We start from the raw sequence: 17,364 nt of genomic DNA, 5'->3' as shown, positions 1-17,364 counted from the left end.
CAAAGAAAATCAATGAACAAACATAAGGTTTTTTTTGTTAATCCCGATTAATTAATATTTATCTTAGTTTTGTTTATGGCCAAAGCGTTTATCATAATTCTTACCTATGATAAAAGAGTTTGCTATGATTTTTTATTGTATATAAAGTTTCAGCATCGCTCGTTAAAATTATAAAAAATAATTATTGTTTGGACGTAATTAATTATTATTTATTATAATTTTTTATTTTTAATTATGGTAATTGATCGTGATAAAATATTGTATTTGTTTTAGTATGTTGATTATTTAATAATTATGAATTTTATTACATCTTAAATATTTTAATGGTTCATATTATTATATTATAAGTATTTTTCTAAAAGACTTGTCAGACTGATTATTATTTTATGCAGAATAATCAAATTGACCAGCCAATTATAGAGATGGAGCTTTCTTTTTCAAATGCAGGGAGTAATAAATTTGATTTTTTAACGAGAAATTACTTTTTTAATTGGAAAAAATATATTTTTCTTTTAAAAAAATAATCTTTTTTTTCACTCATAAGCTATAATATTGAGTTATTATGTAAAAAAAAAAACAAAAAAAAATTTCGACTCCGATCACCACAAGAATCTGACTATAATATACATCAGAACCATAAATTACTTACACGAGTACTTATAGATACATATCAGCACAATGTTTATGTCGACACGAAAAATCAAATACACGACTATCTTTTGTTTAAAAATAAAAAATAAAAAGTGGGTACATCACGAAAACTTCTCCGGAGTTATCCATCCTAGTACCACTCTAGCAAATCAAGCTCAACTTGGAAGTTTTGATGGGATTCGATGTTTTAGTGCTGATAATCGCACCCAATACACGATTTTATGACTGAGAGTGACTCATTCTCACGATTTGAGCCAATAAATATTAGTGTTACTGGAATTGACATGTTCCTACCAACCGAACAAATAAATATTAGTGCGACGAAAATTTTATTAAGATAGAGCTAAGAATCGTTGAATTAATATATAGTATTATTTTGTTATCTGACGGTACGTTAAGTGATGTAGATATAAACTCACATGAACAACATCGTCCCCCTCTTGGGGTATTACCGTTGCTACCCCCACGCATCCAAACAGGGAAAACTGAAAAAGGGCGCGAAACCAAACTGATAATTCTGTAATAGAAGTGAAAGGGAGGGGTATTTTCCGGAATTAGGCAAGCCCCGTATGAAAACTGCAGAGATTGTGCTGGTGTCAAAAGGAGAAGCGCACGTTAATTCATGATGACGCTAAGAGATGGCCTGTCTGCTTCGTGCGGTACTATACTGCGCCTTGGATGTGCATTTGCTTTTCCGTAACGCCATCCCTACCTTTGTTTATGCTTCTTTCTTTTTTCCCTTTTTTCTCTATGATATGGATGATTCCATTGGCCTTTCCTAATATTTTGTATAATTATGCCCAAATTTTTTGTAATTTTAAAAAATTATATTCAGTACGATTGACGCATATTTTCGTCCAATAAATAAATTAGTTCGTTATTCAAAATTTACAAAATTTAAAAAATTTCTATTTGCTCTCGATTTATTTATTACGGGTCAAATATACGTGTATATTTTTATCAAACTATCCTTATTCATCTTCACATGTGCTAATGCATGTGAGAAGGTAAATCTTCACTTATAATGATAGTTTGGTCTGAAAAAATTTATTTGATCTATAATAAGCCAGTAGCAATTTAATTATGGTAAATATGGATATTCATTTAATTCCAAATTGATATCAACAACTTGTGAAGTTTGACTAATGAATGAATTTATTTATCGGACTAAAATGAACATTATGGGTATTGGATATAATTTTTCAAACCACATAAATTTACATATAAATATGTCAAATCTCAGTGAAGACGGATGTAATTACTCCGTAAAAATAACAATTAATTTTTGGGTTCATACTTTATTAATCAAAGAACTTAGTTGAGAATTAGTACGAGATATTTGTCATAATTTCAAAATAAATATTTTTAGTAGTTTATTATTGAAAATGAGTTGAAAAATGTATTTATTATTACAATTTTTACTTTTAAACATTTTATATTTAGTTTATTTAAGTCAAAAGTTATAAACAACCCCTGACAAATTTCGACAATTTATTGATAAATTTATAAACATTAAGTTGTTTTTCGAAATACTCTAATCTCAATTATCGATTTAATTATTTTCATATTACCAAAATAATAATAAAAAAATAACTAAAATCAACTAACTAACACTTTTATACCAGATTTTTATTTTTATTTTTTTTATAAAAAAAGCCCCGAGTTAGGGACAATTGCCGTTGCCCCCCCCCCCCACCACTTATGTGTTGAAACGGGAAAAATGCAAGTAATCCTGTGTGACAAATTACCGTCTACGAAAAAATAATTTATCTCTTTGTGTTTTTTGTTTTGCAGCAATTTATATCTTCGTAATTTTTAAAATAGAGCAATTTACCTTCTTAAATATGAAAATAAATTGCTTCATTTTGAAAAGCATTGGGTGAAAATCGATACTTTTTTTAGAAAAATAATTTGCTCAATTACGATATTATGTAGAAATAAATCAAATTAATCCCATTTTTCCAACATCGCCAGCTTTAACTACTGATTAACTTACAAATTTTTCCACCAAAGTAAAAAATATTACAAAATGGTCTTTATTTTAAAAGATTTTTGTTCAAATGATGTACGAACTAACCCTGTTTTTTTTATTACTTTTATCAACTTAGGTTAAAGTTAACAAGTAATAATGAATCGGGGGAGAAAAGAACAAATTGAAATGCGATAATTTATGTTTGCTGGTAGATTATATGACAAAAAATCATAGATATGTACGAAATTTATTTTCTAAATTAGTTGTCCATCAATTAATTAAATTAAAAATTTATAATTCGAATTTCATTGATGTAAGTTGTTATTCTACTTTAATAATAATTCATTTTCTATTTTTGATGAACTATAGAAAGTTGATATTATTACTGATATATTAATTATAATTGATTTGTTTAACAATATACTCTCATCCTCTGAATTTTGGTGTAGCTGTACGTAATTTTTTTGTGATTTGAAAAGTCACGTTTAGTATCTTTGAAAGTTGCTTGCGTTTAACGAATAGGTCCCTTTATTAGTCAAAATATATTGAATTTGACGACATTAACAAAAAAACTGAACGAAAATCGATATTTACTAATTACTGACTTATTACATGTCAAATAAATCTTTTATGAACTACCTTTATAAAGGTGTAGATATACTTCATCAAATACATTAATGTGCAAAGATATAAGGGTATTTTGATCATAAAAAGATTTATTTGGTCTATAATGAATTAACAATAAATTAATGCGGATAAATATGAATTTTTATCTGACTTTTTATTAATATTTGGTGAATTTTGACTAATAAAAAAATTTATTTATAGATAGAAATAAATTTCAAGAATACTAAATATAATTTTTTAAATTACAAATAATCTATATTAATTACATCAAATTTTATGAAAGGAGTGTGTAACTATTTAAAAAAAAAAGTTGTCCAAGGATGAAATTTTAATTTTCTTGAACCAATACATATATTATGTACTTAAAAAAACTGGTCAAAATCAATATTTTTTAATTAATTAAATCCCCATCTTGGAGATGATATATACAGTTGTGCGTCCTCTTCCTCGCACCCCACCTCCACACACACAAGTGATATATCAAACTCATAGACAGCTCTATACATACATTTATAGAATATACACAAAGATTGTATGTATATGTATGTGAATTAATTTCTTGAGATATATAGATATATATATACACCCACAGAGAGAGAGAGAGAGAGGAGAGAGAGAGAGAGATAATGAAAAGTGAAGGGGTGATGAGGGTTGGTGTTGATATGAGCATATAGCTCACGCAGATCAAGAACACTTGCAGAGATTGGAGGGTGGTAACCAAAGAAGTGTGAAAGGTAGTTTGTCAACTTTGTCTTTGAGGTGGGCTTCAGCCTTCAATCCATTCCTATTCAATTCCCTCTCCCTCTGTCTCTGCTCTGCAGTGAATTCATTCCTCTGAACCCTTTCTTGTTCCTCCCTTCATTTATATCTCCATTCTTTTATTATCAATCATAAATGAAGGTTTTTTTTATTTTTTTTTTTTGGGTTTAATTTTTTGTGGGCATTAAAATGGTGCTGATGGGCTTATAATGGTGTGGCAGCTGCAGGGAATCATTCATTTTTTCTTTTTTAATATTTGTTTTGGTGGAGTGAAGAAAGATGAATAGCAGAGGCAGGAGGAGCAGTTTGCAGTCTGTGAAGGCATCTCTGAAGCAAGAAAAAGTATTAATTCACCCCTTTTCTTTAGTTGCAATGTTAATGTGTGCTGAGTGTGTGTTTTTAAGCACTTATGTGTTGCATTTTTCACCTGGGAAAATGGCTTCAAGTTGTAAGGGCAGGTTTCAGAAGATGAAATTCTTGACAAGAACTGATAAAGTAAGCATCTTTGATGAGATTCCCAGATGGGTTTTTGATTATGTTGGCATAAGAGATAGAAAAAGGAGGAGAGGAAGTGGATATATTCTGGAATGTTTTATTCCCTTTTCCTTTATTTTTCTTGATTTCTGAGTTTCTATAGATTGCAAAATACTTTTAAAGCTTCAGTGTAGCTTTTCATTGGCTTCTTATCCATATTGATCCTTTTCTTTTTTAAGAATGTGGCCTTGAGTCTAATTGAGCTTTATCATTGTGTAATTCCTTTCTTGTGGAAGCTGATTGTTGCATATACTTTATGATTTGCTTGAAGGAAAAAGGGGAAATGCAGGGTATCAGGATAATGAATGCTGAGAAACCTACGACGGGCCGTCGTCGAGGCTCGATCAGGGAAAGAAAGATGGCGTTGCAGCAAGATGTGGGTTTTTGATTTGTTAATGATGTTATCTGTAGGTATTCTACTCTAGATGTTAGAAATTGTATTTAGTGAGTGTAAAATGGTGCAGGTTGATAAGCTAAAGAAGAAGCTCAGACACGAGGAGAATGTTCATCGAGCTTTGGAGAGGGCTTTTACCAGGCCGTTGGGAGCTCTTCCTCGCCTACCGGCTTATCTTCCGCCCGATGTCAGCCTCGAACTTCCTAATTTGTCTTTGTTCTATTTTTTGGTTGTTTGTAGTTATGTTATACTTTTAGTTGGTAAAGAAAAGCTATAAATGCTTCAGTCGCATTGATTGAAGTACCAATTCTTGCAACTTGATGAATTGAGCGGAAGGTCAAATTAAATTGATAAAAAGATTACGTAAATGAAAGAGAGGAAAATGAACTTACTTTTTTTGATACTTGATCTTCATCAATGCGCATGCAAATTATTCATCATGTTTGACTGAGTAGTTCTTGAATGATATGTGCAGACACTCGAGCTTCTTGCTGAAGTTGCTGTTTTGGAAGAAGAAGTTGTTCGGCTTGAAGAAAAGATTGTGCATTTCAGGCAAGGACTATATCAGGAAGCCATCTACATTTCATCGTCGAAGAAGAACATGGACAATTCTGCTGATTTATGTGATCCTGGTCAGATTAACGATCTGAAACGGAAAGAATCCAAATTGTTACTTCAAACTGAGGCCAATTCTTCAGCAATTATTGGGAAGAATCCATCTTCCCTTTCTGGTAATGCAACCAATTGAACTATCTTTGCTTCATTTGCTTCATATCCCTGTGTTTTCTTTGATAATTCCATATTTTCTGGATGTATAAAACCTCAGATAAATCTTATACCTCTAATGTCATTTAGATGAAAGGAGGGGAAAGGAGAACCAGTCAAGTACCAATTCCTCGAAAAATAAGCAGCAATCGCCAAGTTCAAAAGTTCAAACAGTTCGCACTCCAATAAAGAGGGCTCCCATTGAATGCAGAGCAGCTGATAAACGTTTAGATCCTCAAAAATTACAGGTTCTTGTTTCACATATTTTTGGTCACTGGCACAGGGAAAAACTTAATATATTAGAATTAGTTTATTTATTTATTTTTGGAATTTTTCCAGTTGGAAAGTCGTTTAAAAACAGACCATGAGAGTTCAGAAGAGTGGAATCCTGTCAGCCGAGAGGAAATATCATCAGTAGACGACAGTCCAAACAAAATTTCTGAGAACATTCTGAAATGCTTAATGAACATTTTCTTGAGAATGAGCTCCAAGAAGAGTAGGAGTACTGCAGAATCTTTATATTCACTCTCCAAGCTGAATTCTTCAGAAACCTTCACGTATACGGAGTTTAGTGATCCTTACAGTATATGTTCGAAGTTCGGAAAGAGAGATATTGGTCCATATAAGCATTTATTTGCTATTGAAGCTACCTCTATCAATCCAAACAAGACAACGATATCTGTTTTCCTAGTTCAAAGATTAAGGTAATTTACTAAAGTAATTTGAGAATTTTTAGTTCTCTTGTGACAATCATGCATGTCGATTCTTACAACACCCTTGATTTCAGGCTTCTACTTGAGAAACTTGCATCGGTTGATTTGAAGGACCTCACCCACCAAGAAAAGCTAGCTTTCTGGATGAACATCTACAATTCATGCATGATGAATGTATGAGTGAGAACTATTCTCATTTTTACTAATCCATCCTAAGTATCTCGTGATTAGTAAACTCCTTTCTTTTTAACTATGCCGTGGTGAAAGTTTCCCGTTTTCTTCTCCTTGCGAGATTTCTATGCAAAGCTACTTAGTTATATTTGTTTATTTCGAAACCAAATTTCCTCAGGCATTTATTGAGTATGGCATTCCAGAGAGTCCTGAAATGGTTGTCGCCCTGATGCAAAAGGTAATGTTTATTTTATTTAGTATTTTTTCACTATCCATTTAATGCACTGCATAGTAGTTGTTCTGGTGGGAACGGTCGTTTAGAGATGCCAGACTAATATTCGCCTAAGATGAACAGTTTCGTTCATGCTATTAATATTAACTGTTTACACTACAGAAAGCATGATTATCAGAACTGATGAGGTTTAGCATCTTGTTTCTCAGGCGACAGTGAATGTTAGTGGACACATTCTAAATGCAATAACAATCGAACATTTCATATTGAGATTGCCATATCACTCAAAATATGTAAGATATCTAAACTTATAGCTCGATTTTTATCAATATGTTGCTCACCTTTCTGCCTGCTTCCGTTTGGTGAATAGAGGTTTGCCCAAAATTAATCCTGTTACTTCGTTCTCCTCAGACTTTCTCGAAGGGTGGAAAGTACGATGAGATGACGGTCCGCAGCAAGTTTGGCTTGGCATTGTCTGAACCATTAGTATCGTTCGCACTCTCTTGTGGAAGCTGGTCTTCGCCTGCTGTAAGTTATTGCTCAGCGTATACAGAATTGATTTAAAGACACAATTTTACAACTTCTGCATTTGCAAGCGACCGAAGTTCGTTGCCAGTGTTTACTTGACTTTTCCTTGACGCTATGTTTGGATTTGGAGTAAGGATTTCAAATGACTCCATATTTGATGAATTTGAAATCCATCACTAGGTCAAATTTAGAGTTGAAGAATTTAAAATCCTTTAAATCTAGAATTAATCCAAATAAATTCCGAAGGACCTGATTTCAAATCCATCAACCGAAATGTACCCTGAGTGATCATCTTGTTCAATAGAATCAGCTATTTGAGATGATAGATTGTGGAGAATTTTCACAATTTGATTGTCGTTTAGGGAATGTCAATGTAATTGTCCCATTTATGTAACCTCAACAACTGCTTGTGTGTCAAGTTATTGCAATCAAATTTAGATTATATCAACACCTCAAAAAATTCATTTATTTGTTCACTTTACATGATGAAGGTTCGCGTGTACACTGCGTCCCAAGTTGAGAACGAGCTCGAGAATGCCAAAAGAGAGTACTTACAAGCAGCAATTGGCATTTCGACGACCAAAAAAGTTATAGCCATCCCGAAACTACTGGACTGGTACCTTCTCGACTTTGCAAAGGACATCGAGTCGTTGCTGGACTGGATATGCCTCCAACTACCATGTGAACTCGGAAAAGAAGCAATGAAGTGCCTCGAGCGGTGGAAAGACGAGCCTCTCCAGCAGTCCCTCCAGATAATGCCGTACGAGTTTAGCTTCAGATATCTCCTGCACACATGAATAAGGTTAGCTCCAGTTTAGTCTTCTTGAAATCATAGCAATTTTACAATTAAGTTTCCTGTATACAAATATACAAATAGTGAAAAATGTAGAAATCCTGTCCTTGTAAGTAAAATGTCACTCTTGTCTGAAGTGTTTCTTTGAGGGGTTGATTAATGTAGAAATTCTTTCATTTCATTCAATCTGGGAAGAGTTTTTTAAGTACCATTTACATAAAAATAAAGGGTTAAAAAAATCATTTTCTCATAATACATACAATTCTTTTATTGCACAAACATATGTTGATCTCTAATTGCACTGTGTATTGTCTGTGAAGATTTGTAAAGGGGATCCAACAGATCTATCATTAAAGCAGTTTAGGTGTGAATGGAGACATGCCATCTGCTCTGGCTGCCTTATCATTGAATTTTTGGCAAATCTGTTTCTCCAACTGACAACATTAATGTGGGTTCTTAATAGAAGCTTAGGATGGAACAAAGACAAGAACATAGAGGGAAGTAATTTTGAGTGAACGCTTTTGTCTTTCCATTTATTTTTGGCAATTCTTGGGTTTTTATTTTTACTTTTGGGTTAATTGCACTTTGACCCCCTTTGAAATGCGACATTATACTCTCCTCCAAAGAAGTTGTGAAATTAAACTTACACCCCTTTGGAAATTTTCCATTTACATTTGATCTTTTTCTGTTCAGTTTTGGACGGAAAATGCTGATATAAGCAAAAATTACATAATTTTTTAATTTTAACATTCATTTAACATTGTTAGATAATTTTTTTATACTTATAAAAGAATAAATGTCATATATATATAGAAAAAATTACGACGACCTCCCCCGAGGTTTGGCATAATACTCTCTCGTTGTTTGAAAAATTACTCATACTCCCCTGATTTTAACCTTTTAACAATTAGCCCAATTCGTTATGTTTCTATCCATTTTTACGGTAAATTGACCTAAATGCCATTGTGAATTAAAAATTAAAAATTTATTTATTTTTAAAAAAAATATTTTTTTATGGACTAAGTGGATAATTTTTTATAATTTTTAAAAAATTTTCATCCATCTCGTTCGATCTTTTTATAAGTTTCTAATTTAAAAATAAAAAATAAAAAAATACAAAAAAGGTAAAATTGACAATTTCATACCTCCATCCAAGAATTACATAGTTTCATCAAACATCAGGGGATATTTGTAATTTTTCAAACAATAAGGGAGTATTCATAGTTATGCTAAATTTTAGGGAAGGTTGTTGTAATTTACCCTATATATATAGAGCAAGGTTAACATCATTATTTTTTTCCTTTATAAATCCAAAATTATAATATGAGAATGTTAAATGAGGGTAAGATTAAAAATTTATATAACTTGCTAACATTATCATTTTCCCTCCAAACTCTGATGAAACATGAACATGTTCAAATAGTGAATTTTCGGGCCCTTTAAGCTTTTAGAGAAGGTCTAAATGTAACTAAACTTCTCCTCCCCCCTCCCCCCAAATATGTGAATTGTGATTCTCAGTAAGGTTTTATAGATATTATATCCGATATTGAATACAGAGATTAGTTAAATGATTGTCACATATTTTAATTTTTTAAAAATAAGGGATATATGACGATCATCGATGCGTTTAATGCCCAAAGTATCAAGTGTAGTATGACCAGCTTGAGATTCAGCGTACTCAGTTCATACTATGTAGAGCTGTCATGTATTTGACTTAGTCTAAATATGCTGTTACTATATATGTTATGATCAACTTCATGTGCCTTGGATTATTCTTCATTATTGATTAATAATTCATATAAATATATACCCCCTCTATGCAAAAATGATTAAGAGAATATTCGACTGAGTTTATAAGCTTCTCAAAATTTTTTATAAGATATTTGGAGTTTATAAGGTCGTCAAATGAGATGTTTTGAATTTTATTAATTTTTTTTATTAAATAAAATAACTTCACACAATTTTTTATACATGTTATAAGTTTTAACAAAGTAATATTGCATAAGACAAAAGTATATATATTCTTTTTGGAATTATAATTATAAGTCACAGTATACGATTATTTTAACAAGTTCATCATAAATAATTGATGAAAATCTAATAAAGACAAGCAAAATCAAATTAAAAATATTGATAATTTTTTAAATACAAAAAGAGGATATATTAAATTTTAAGGTTTATTTATTGACTTTTTTGCTTTCAAAGATAGAGATGGGAGAAGTGTGTAGAAAATAAGAAAACATCATCATTTATTGCTATAATTACAAATGTGTAGATTACGTTTAAATAAAATTATGTTTTTGCCCAAAATAGAGAGCAAGAAATGGTCCAAGTGCACAAAAATTGAGACGATAAGAAATGAAAAAGAATCCAAGTTTTGTCGGATGCTGAACAGAGATAGTGAGATAGTCCTAAGTTTTTGTCCTCTCCTACCCACGTTGCAAGACATCATCAACCTATTTTTAAGCAAAACACCAAACCCCCTTTCCCCAAAATGACCTCAATTTGCATCACATGCTTCTCAAAACCCACTCTTATTATCACCGACTATCTTAACTTGCAACACTTCTGTATTATTAAATAGATACTGACATAGATTTTAAAAGATAAAAACTAATACATAGTTAAAAAATTTAAAGCAAATAATGAATATGAGTGAAAGACGTATACGTTGATGTATTTTAGATTTTTTGCCGCAGTATCAGGTGAAAGGATTTTTAAGAAAAATTCTAAGAGTAATGGAAATTAACCCTGTAAAATAAGATTAGTATTTTGATGATTAAGTTAGTAACGGTTTTACTGAAAAAGAATAAAGAGAATTTTCATTAAAGTGAGAGTAATAGTGTAGAATGATGATAGCGTGTATATGTTTGTGTGAAGTGCAAAATATAAACTTTGAGAGAATAAGTGAGAGTTTTAGAGTTAAGAATGATGTCACCAAATGACTGCAAAAATGCCTCTATTTATAGATATGTATAGAGCAGTATATGAGGGTTGTTGTGGAGTGTCGTGCGCCGCTGAAAAGCCCCTTTGAGTTGGCTATCATCCAAAAAATATTGTTTGTGATTCGGATAAATATTGAAAGAGATATGACTGTTTTACCAAATCATGTCAGGTCTGCCTGAAAATTTAAGAATCTGTTACTCATGGATTCTTAGCTCTTTTGCTGCAATCTACTAGGCACCTGGAGATATTTTATGATGATGTGTCCGTGTGTTGACAAGTTATATGACGTGTCCATTCAACTATATGATAACATGTTTGATTGGAATGAACTTGTTTGTAAGGCTTGCCAGTTCAGTAAAGTAGGAGGTAAGTTTGTGGGCTTTTTCTCCTTGCTGATGGGCCAGCTGGGCTCGTAGCCAGTTGGTTAATGTGCCTTATTTGTGGGCTTAGTCAATGAAAGATTTAGGTAGTGTCACACGTATATAGTTAAATAGATATGATACATATTTTAAAAGATAAAAATTAATATATAATTAAAAAAAAAAGAACACGTGATGAACATGAGTGGAAGTTGATGTTATCATAATAATATATTGTCGATAAAAGATGGCGGACCATTTAAAATGAATAAGTAATTATGTATTTTAAAATTTAATGTTATAGTGTCACAAACTGTCAATTGTAAGTAATAAGTGACATTCTTCGTATTAATATAAATATACTAACTGTCAATCATATTTGATGTATGCGTATAATTTAAAAATCTACTGAAATTACTAAAATATTTCAATTTTGGATGTGCATGAGTGGAAAATTGTCGATAAAACTAATAATTAAAAAAATGTGAAAAAATAAATATATTTGAGAATATTTCTGACAACCAAAATTTTGGTCACTCTATAACCCTGACAAGTAATTAATAATATATATTAGGAAAGTGCATCATATGAAACTTTTAAAACCAAGAAATGTATAGGTGGATAGGCCATTTCCCATGCAAGAAATAGCAAAATTCCAAAACCCTACATTGGATCTTGGTTTGTTTGTTAGAATTGTTATATGGTATGATTAAATTTTTTTATTGCAAATATTTGTACCTACATTTTATATTATTGCATGTCTTTTAGATAAATAGATGATGTATTTTTGTTAAATACAACTGAAAATGCAATGGGATCTGCATTTAAAAAAAAAAATTAGTTCAAATTTGATTGATTTGAGTCTGGATTTGATCAGCCTTCTAGGTCTAAATAATTATGGATTGTGTCTAATAAATCTCCGAACAAGCCTGTCAGACAGAGCTCGTAAGAACAATACCGGAAAAGTCCCGATTATAGCCCTTGATACTTAGATAAAAAGAAAAAAGGGGGGGGGGGGGTGATAGCCAAATCATTGCTAAAATTTTTAGCCCATTGAGCTTTACCAAAAATAATTTTTCATGGGCCTAAACCTCTCATGGGCCATGCACCAATGGGCTAGAACATTTTTTGTGACTAGGAATTGAAGAATAAGATGCTATGATCTTATATATATATATTTTTTAAATATTAAACAGACTCCTCCAAATTAGTATCAAAATTTTCATTATTAACATCTTATAAATTAATATTATTTTATTTTATCAAAATACTTCAACAACTTATTCGTAAAGTAAGATTGGCATCATATAAGCTCGAAAAGTATATTATAAAATATATAAATCTATAAGATGTTTTTAGATAAATCTATTAAAACACCCTCTAAAAGTAAGAAACCATCAAAGTATGACTTCTGAATGCGTGCTACAAATTGTCCGTGATGCATAGTTTAGTTGGTGAAACTGATGCGTCGTGAGCATAAGGTCAGTGATTTGAATCCCATCTTTATGTGAATGTTGGTCTACCTTAATAATAATGGTTAGTTATAAATGCCCGACATTGATAATAAGAATATTAATTATTAATAACAAAATTTTATAATATAATCAAATCACTAGGGAAAAAAAAATGATAGATTACAACGAGTTTTCCTGAGATTTGATATAATTATAAATACCTCTTTATTATTTAAAAAAGTACCAATGTTTTTCTGATTTTAATGTTCATCTAATAATAATCCAAATTCGTTAGTCTCCATTAAGTTTTCATCTATTCTTGTGGTGAACCGACTAAAATACCCGTGTGGATTATGAATTATAATTTTACTTATTTTTTTAAAACTTTTTTGATGGACTAATTGAATAATCTTTTTTATATATAATTTTTAAATTTTTCATCCGAACCTCATCCGATTTATTTTATATATATATATATATATTTTAAAAAAAATATAGTAAGGGTAAAGTTGATAATTCTAGATCTTCATATAAAAATTATATAATTTCATCAAATATCAGAGGGTACATATAAATTTTCGAAAAGATATTTGTAATTATACCAAATTTTAAGAGTGGTGGTTTAAAATGAGATAAATACTCACACGTTCAACGGGATTACGTTGAATCTGTTCATAGAATTTCAACCTCGACTAATAAACTAGGACATTATTGGTCTCTTGTTATTTTGTTTAATTAAAGCAATATTGGAAAACATCAGGAAGTGAATTTCAAATTACGAGTGCAAAAATAATGCAATACTGTAAACTTATATGAAGTAAGACATATGCTCGTACTTGAAACGAAATTCAAATCCTTGACCTTGTAAATTTAGAGTCATGGTTAACACTATTCGAGGGAGTAGGAGATATACGAACTTTTTTTTATTATGATTAATTAACATGATCAAGAGTGAAAAATCATAATGTGGCTTCAGCATGCGAGATTAAAATATTAATTATAGTTAAAAATCATGAAATAATAAATTATGACAAATATTTTTTAACCATGACCCTAATTAATAACCAGAGTGGCTCTATAATTGTTTCATAGGTGGTACATAAATGGGCACTCTAAGATACATTTCTCATATTCTATATGTAATATTATTTCTATAATAGTCAAGTGAAATATATTTAATCGCCGCATTTAAATATTTATATATACAAAAAACTTAATTATATGCACTGAGTGCCAGATACTAAATCATATGATACAAATATAATATCGACACAATACATGGGGCCTTAATTAGGTCTTATTATTTGCTATCTGCAAAAAAAAAAAAAAATTAATAATGAATTATTAAATGATTATCTTAAAAGTGCTATAAAAATTACATATTAAGTGACAATAGCTAGTTACGATATTATCACAATATAATAATTAGTGATAAGAATTATGCAATTTTTTCAATAAAGTTTTCCAAATACAAGAGTGGGACAGAAGATTACGACTTGAGGATACTTTACAAAGAAGTCGAATAAGTGCAAAATTTTAAATTTTTTATTGTATACTTATGATGCGGATAAAATAAGTGAACCCAACATATTAAATTGGGTCCAAAATATTTCGGGGGTAATATGGGTCTACAACAATAAAAACCCAAGAAAGCCCACTAAGTATATAGGTCAGCAGAAAATAATGGATGAGGAACACGCAACAACATTGCCTTGACAGACAGTGTTGTCCGTACAACTGATTTTAAGTATAAAACCCCAGTATTTAAGACGGTCAAGGTAACTATTTAAGATATTACATTTACTATTTGCACCGATACACGACTTTCTCATATAAACGACTTAACTTGATCGATGGGGTGCTCACACTGGATCAGGTCCGATACATGTCACTTTGTGCAGGTCCCAAAGTCATTTCCCATACCCGAGTCCAATGTCGAGCGATACATGATCTTTGGAGATCGAATCACATCAACTTATATCCGCGAATCGTTTTTATTTAATTTTCTAATATCATGGTCAAGATTTATATGTAGAAGTTATCAAACTTAATTATATTTAACCTCATTTTCAATGAGGTCTTTCCAAACACAAGTCCACTTGCACAAGAAACACATAGATTGTGATATTCAATTCCTGTAAATGTTACTATATATTGTCATTAATATAGTTAATTATCATCCTTATCATTATTGACAGTATTATCGTCATCAACATCATTATCACCATTATTCTCATAATATTAGGTATACGATCCAAAGTGTTAGTGTAATAATATAAGACCCCGATACATTCACATGTATGTATCGATTTATTTAATAAGAAGTCCTATGTTCGGACCACAGTGTGTATAAATTCTCTCAAGTTAACTGCAACTACAAATCACGATAAAAGATAGATTCAAATCCAGTATGTTTGAGGACACCTCAAGGGAAAAAAAACCATAAAAATATATATGCATATTAGGCATACTAAATATAAATGTATTTGAAAATTTTGCTTTTATTAAAGATGTTGATAAATAAATAGAATTTCATTATTATCTTTTAATAAAATTAATAAAATTTTAAATATTTTATTATTGATAAAATTGTAATAGATTTTTTTTTTGAAAAAAATATATAACATAGACAACATAGTAGTTTGAAGGGAGTGTTTGTAAAAATTTATGACTTGGAGAATAATAAATCTTAGGATTACAGAATACACTTTTTTTTTTTTAAAATTATAGGTCATGTAACAACTACTTCCCTAAATTTTCTATCTATATATTTTCCCTTCTTGAATTAATCCAGAGATAAATTTTTCGAATGCCCAAATTTAAAGCAAGGCGGATGCAAATTTTCCAAGTGGATTAGGCTAGAGATGGCAATTAGCCTCGATTATTTGGGTCCCGTCATGGACCTGCCCCATTTGGGACTGGTTTGATATTCATTTTGTCAGGATCGAGTCCGGGGTGGGGTACGGATTTCATACGGGACCCACCCCAATCCAAATTTTATATACTTTTTCATTATTTATTATTCATATGTAATACATTAATCATAAAATTGAAATTGAAAGACTCGTAGAAATAGTACATTTGAAGAATGTAGGTGCCAGTGCCTTGAGATGGGCAACTAAGACATGAGGAAAAATCGAAAGGAGTGAAGTAGAAAGGATGGAACTTGCTAGTGAGATTCAACACATACAAGTTGACCCTTTAGATGATAAAAAGGTAGTTGGAGTTGGGGGGAATTTGCTGAAGGACGAACTATAGGATTTGACCTGCTTCCTTAAAACAATGAAGATGTTTTTGAATGGGAAGAGGGAAAGTTTGCCAACATTGATGCAAGTGAGATGATGCATCAATTGAATGTCCAAGAAAGTGCAGCCCCAAAGGAAAAGAAATTTCAGTCCCCAGAGAAATTAGAGGCAAAGCACATCCATCTGAAATGGATAGCTAATGCCGTCTTAGTTCCCAAAAAGGAGGAAATATAAAAGATGTGTTTATCTAAACAAATTCTACCCCAAACACTCTTACCCTTTGCCTCACATACATCTTATTGCAGATTCGACCTTCAAATGTGAGAAGCTCAGCATATTAGATGCGTATCAAGAATACAATCAGATAAAACTTGCTGAATATGACCAAGAGAAAATGAGCTTTGTAATGGACCTGTGCCTCTATTGCTATAACGTGATACCTTTTGGCCTAAAAAAGTACGGGAGCGATATATCAAACATTGGTAAAAAGAATCTTTATAAAGCAGATAGGGAAAACTGCAAGTTTATGTTGGCGAACGACACTTTTGCTGATCTACATGATTGTTTTGATCAGCTAAAAAAATACGGTATGAAGTTAAACAAAAAAAATGTATATTCAACGTGGAAGGAGGAAAGTTTCTGAGTTATCTGGTTACTCAAAGGGGAATCGGGGCCAATTCTGACAAAATGGAGGAACCTTGAACCATTAAAAATATTCAATAGCTAACGGGAAGATTGGCGGCCTTGAATAGATTGATATCGAGCTCCGCGGGTTTGCCCTTGTTTAAGATGTTGAGAAATACTAATAACTCCCAACGGAATGAAGAATCTCAGGAGGCATTAGAAAACTTGAAAACTTACCTAGCAACAACACCTCCCGTGCTGGTTAAGCCTCAGGAGGACGAACGGATGTATGTATATTTGGTTTTGTCCCAACTACACATTGATATTTTCCAAATCAGCGATATGTTTATACAAAACTAAGATATACGAAACTACAATAGAAAAAAACACAACCTCGATTTCACATATAACGTCAAATGATGTGGGTTGTACTTGATCAGTGCTTCATTACTTGAGGTATTATTATTCACTCCAATTTTGTATGACTCCCATGATTTTATTTTTAAAACACGTCTTGCTAGTTTTTTAACTAACAATTAGGAATTATATCCTTATAAAAAGTAACATTTACAATTTTTTGATACTGGGATCAAATTG

At 31.2% G+C, this 17,364-nt stretch overlaps 1 protein-coding gene across 6 annotated transcripts; it reads left to right on the top strand.

Moving 5' to 3' along the window:
* The first annotated feature begins 3,699 nt into the window (after positions 1 to 3,699).
* Positions 3,700 to 8,810, top strand: LOC105166230 (transcription factor, putative (Protein of unknown function, DUF547)). 6 transcript variants are annotated; one of them, XM_011085516.3, is made up of 12 exons: positions 3,700 to 3,984; positions 4,237 to 4,351; positions 4,815 to 4,919; positions 5,008 to 5,124; positions 5,413 to 5,668; positions 5,793 to 5,950; positions 6,042 to 6,406; positions 6,490 to 6,589; positions 6,765 to 6,824; positions 7,028 to 7,111; positions 7,230 to 7,346; positions 7,838 to 8,325. In XM_011085516.3, the coding sequence occupies exons 2-12, from the start codon at positions 4,289 to 4,291 to the stop codon at positions 8,141 to 8,143; spliced, it is 1,731 nt and encodes a 576-aa protein (XP_011083818.1). In that variant the 5' UTR covers positions 3,700 to 3,984; positions 4,237 to 4,288; the 3' UTR covers positions 8,144 to 8,325. The 6 variants fall into 6 exon arrangements, with proteins under 6 accessions (XP_011083818.1, XP_011083815.1, XP_011083817.1 ...); XM_011085513.3 differs by having other exon boundaries at positions 4,231 to 4,351; XM_011085515.3 differs by having other exon boundaries at positions 3,700 to 4,009.
* The last annotated feature ends 8,554 nt before the right edge of the window (positions 8,811 to 17,364 follow it).

The sequence above is a fragment of the Sesamum indicum genome, linkage group LG7 (assembly GCF_026168435.1).
Source record: "Sesamum indicum cultivar Baizhima isolate 11 linkage group LG7, ASM2616843v1, whole genome shotgun sequence".
Classification (NCBI taxonomy): domain Eukaryota; kingdom Viridiplantae; phylum Streptophyta; class Magnoliopsida; order Lamiales; family Pedaliaceae; genus Sesamum; species Sesamum indicum.
The sequence above is the reverse complement of the archived record's forward strand: the minus strand, read 5'-3'. Positions and strand labels throughout refer to the sequence as shown.